The sequence below is a fragment of the Etheostoma spectabile genome, chromosome 9, assembly GCF_008692095.1.
Source record: "Etheostoma spectabile isolate EspeVRDwgs_2016 chromosome 9, UIUC_Espe_1.0, whole genome shotgun sequence".
Classification (NCBI taxonomy): domain Eukaryota; kingdom Metazoa; phylum Chordata; class Actinopteri; order Perciformes; family Percidae; genus Etheostoma; species Etheostoma spectabile.
Window position 1 is genome coordinate 24,073,317 of NC_045741.1, and position 3,802 is coordinate 24,077,118.

Genomic DNA, 3,802 nt, shown 5'->3' on the forward strand with positions numbered 1-3,802 from the left:
TCTCATCCCCTGACCTGTGACCTATAAATGACATGATGTTGTCTGAGTTTTCTCTTTGCCTCATTGTACCCCAACATGGTGTTTCAGGAAATTGCACCAAACTCGGTAACAAAATTGTGTTTTCAGAATTCCTTCCTTGGAAGTAAAAGAAAAAAGAAAAAGAATTCTGATGCTGACAGATGTATTCAAATATTTAGATTTGAATACTAGCCGACGCGTTGCCTGTATGATAGACTCGTGTTTACCTGATGCACACAGATGTTGCACTTGTCACAGAACACCATGTCGTTCCCTTCTTCACTGTCGGGGGAGCGGCACACGTCACAGATAACGTCCTCGTCGTATTCAATCCCCAGGCCTTCCACCGTCTCAATGGCGTGGTTCATGTTGTCATAGCACTGACTCTCCAGGGCCTCCATGGTGCGTTCCATTGTCAGCTCGTCTATGGGCTCCTCTCCTGGAAGACAAACCCCACACGGTCAGAGAAACCCCAGCAGACTGTTGAGATCTCATCAGTCTAAATCTTAGAGAGACAGATGTCCATGTTCGTAGATACTGACATAACTGTCCAACAAACAACACAGTGTCACTTATATGGTGGAGTATCCCCTGATCCTGATGCTTACCCATGCGGTGGAGCTCTCTGTTGAGTGCATGCAGCCAGTAAAGGTCCATGTCGTCCAGATCGTAGCGACACATGGCCTCTGCCAGCTCTTTGATGTTGACATAACCTGGTTCTGTTGACTCCTGGCCCGAGCACTGGACGTACTTCCGCTGGTGGTTGTACAGCACCTCCTTGGGCTTCTCCGTAATAACTCTAAAAACAGAAGACACAATCAAAACCTGTCCGTGCTGCAAAGCTCTGAGTGATTGATTTGGTGAATCAGTTGTGTTGCTTTGTCCACAGTCAGACCTGTGGGAAGGAGACCGAGTTACCTGACTGACGGCTCTGGGATGGTATCTGGACTCGCCGGGACCTGGACTCCCTTCTCCCACTCCTGCTTCCAGGTGTCTGCCAGCAGGTAGTAGTCCTCTGGGGACACATGGTGGGAGTCAGGCAGCTTCATGGCACTGATCAGGTCTTTTCTGAACACCTGTGGGAGAGGCCGGGGCACGCAGTCATTCAGACACCGCTCCTCACGTTTAACAACACTCAGCACAGAGCACTGCCGAGACAAGGAGGGACACTTACTTCAGCCGGTTTCTTCGGGTTGGAGGCGGGGGTTTCCGGTTTGCCGCCATACTTATTGGAGGAGCAGAACGAGGTAGAGGGACCTAAATAAAGAAAGAGGGTGTGAATAAAAAAGCAGCAGGGGAATTTAAAAGTGGTGATTTTATGTTATGGGGTCCTCTAGACGGATGACTCACTCTCATTGTCAGAACTGTCGCTGCTGCTTGAAGACCTGAGACGTTTCATCCTGTAACATCCTGGGGAAGAGGACAGGACACACAGAGAAAACATGCACATTAGGGAATTAAGTTTGTAGAGAGAGAAAAACTAGAGAGTATGCATGCAACTTTTGAAATGTCTTTTTCTCATACACCAACCCAACCAGAAAAATATAAAAAGGTGTTTAAAAAAAAAGGCAGTGTCATAAAGATTTGTTCATTGAGACTATGTCTTTGGGTCTGCATTTGCTAAATATTATGGTTTGGCCATAGACATCACTGTGCAATATCCTGTATTTTGACCCACTATGAATGGTATCGGTGAATCATTATAAAAACATTATTTAGCAGACAATCCTTGTTTAGCATTAATGCAATATGATAAGCTCCTCATTTTTCTGATTTTGTTTTTGCATTAACATTTTTGACAGTTTAAAGTGAAGTGAAGCAGAGCAGACAGACTCTACAGGTTCACAGTGTGTGCCTTTAGACTACTGAACTACTGGGACCACTCATTAAAAGGTTTTAAAATGCTGAGGGACTCAAAGCCAGAGTAGCTGCAAATACAGTACGCTGTTTCAACAGACAGGACATGCCTCACATTCCCCATGAGGGCAGGAGGGGTAGTAGGGGAAAAAGCATCAAGCCAATTCCACTCCGTATAGTGTAAGTAAAATACACTAATGCCAACTGCCTGAAGATGTGGGACAGGCAGTGTGGTAGTGGGGGGGGGGGTAGTGGGGGGTAGTGGTTAAAATGTCCAAACTGGGGTCATAGACATAATTCAGCTTGATCACAACACCACCTCAGTAAATCACAATGAAACTTTTATATCACAACTGGATCATCATCAGTCAATGTTTCTTGACTACCAGTAACTGTTTTTCAGATAAAAATCACAGAACCCAAACACACCACAGTGTGCTTGTTCACCTCCACAGCGCAGCAGCACAGCCTGTTGCAGCGCCACTCAAACCGCCTGGCATCTGCTACTGACATGAGTGTTTCCATCTCTGAACGCAGCTAACTGTGTGCGTTCAGTTTTCTAAAGAGTGATACATAAGCAGAGGATAAATGAGGAAAAATGTTTTTGGTTTGTTTAAAGATAAAGCTACAATTCTAACTGGAACGAGATAAACATATAGTGTTACCTGTAACCCCTGTGTTTCCATTCAATTTCAATGTTCAATGTCAGTTCTTTATAAAAATGCACGACTTTGTTTTCTCATTCTTTTTGTACCTTTAAAGTACTCTAGCAATGAAGCGATTAGGCCAGTGGACTGTCAGAAAATTAATTATTGATTCATTTAAAAGCAAAAATGGCAGACATGTACCTGGTTCCAGCATGTCAAGCGTGTGGATTTGGTATTTTTCTCCATTTTATACAATTATAAAATTAAATTTTTAGCATATTTTGGACATCAATGTCGATATTGTAGGTTAGGAGAATAGATATATATATATGTAGATATGTAGATAACAAGTGGGTAAAGGCTACTTTTACAGCTAGTAAGTCTGGTAAGTTCAGAAAATTACAGTTTACTGTAATGCAGCCTTTAAAACCATGAAAAGACACCACTTGTGTGATATCACGATATCCAAAATTTAAGACGATATCTAGCCTCATATATAAATACAGTAAAAATATTGCCCAGCCGTAATTATAGACTAAATATCTTTGGGTTTTGGACTGTAGGTCGGACAAATCAAGCAGCCTGAAGATGTGCCTAAACTAAAAAAAGGATTTATAATCTCTTTGTGCTTTTATTTCAATATGATACCTGATTTGGCATTTTGCACAATGAGTGCAGGGTGGGAGGTTTTTTGTCAGATTGCAAATATGGAAAAAGTGAGTGTGGGTTGGTCTACCATCTGCTACATCCAACAAGCAGCTTGTGGCTAGTGTTGTGGGAGACAACTGCATTAATAGGTTAACAGGCAGTGTTGCTGCAGACAAAAAGTAGACAGACCACCACACGCCTTACTAATACTGCTGCTAATATTAATGTGGATGCATTACAGTTTGTGAACAGACAACTCCGGCTCCACTGAAGGATATGACCTGGACCAGAGCCAGCCCCCAGAGAAACAATACAAAGCCAATGTAGGCTAATGCTACATCCAGTCTATGAGCTCTCTTAATACATCCATGGTATGAACTGGGGGGCGGGGGGTGCAGGCTATGAATGTGTCCGGATATGACATCACACTGGAAGGTTTGTGGGGAACAGGAAACGTTGACTAAATTGCGGTTTCCGCATTGTTTACATGTATTCCTCGCATATTGCATTGTCGTAAATGTACTTCTTTTTGGGTGCTAATTGTGAGTAGACTGAGCTACAATTAGACTGGGGGCTTTTTAGAAAACTAAAACCGTAACTACCAAGTGCCTGCCCTGTTGGCGCCAAACACA

At 43.2% G+C, this 3,802-nt stretch overlaps 1 protein-coding gene across 1 annotated transcript in view; it reads right to left on the minus strand.

The window, feature by feature from the left end:
• jade3 (jade family PHD finger 3) overlaps nucleotides 1-3,802 on the minus strand; it is a 10,057-nt gene that overhangs the window by 5,658 nt on the left and 597 nt on the right. Inside the window, exons 2-6 of the mRNA XM_032526718.1 lie at nucleotides 1,369-1,428; nucleotides 1,193-1,275; nucleotides 937-1,094; nucleotides 627-817; nucleotides 246-457 (exon numbers count right to left, since the gene is read on the minus strand). Of these exons, the coding sequence (XP_032382609.1) occupies nucleotides 246-457; nucleotides 627-817; nucleotides 937-1,094; nucleotides 1,193-1,275; nucleotides 1,369-1,417 (693 nt within the window). The 5' untranslated portion in view covers nucleotides 1,418-1,428. The remainder of the gene's footprint in view (nucleotides 1-245; nucleotides 458-626; nucleotides 818-936; nucleotides 1,095-1,192; nucleotides 1,276-1,368; nucleotides 1,429-3,802) is intronic.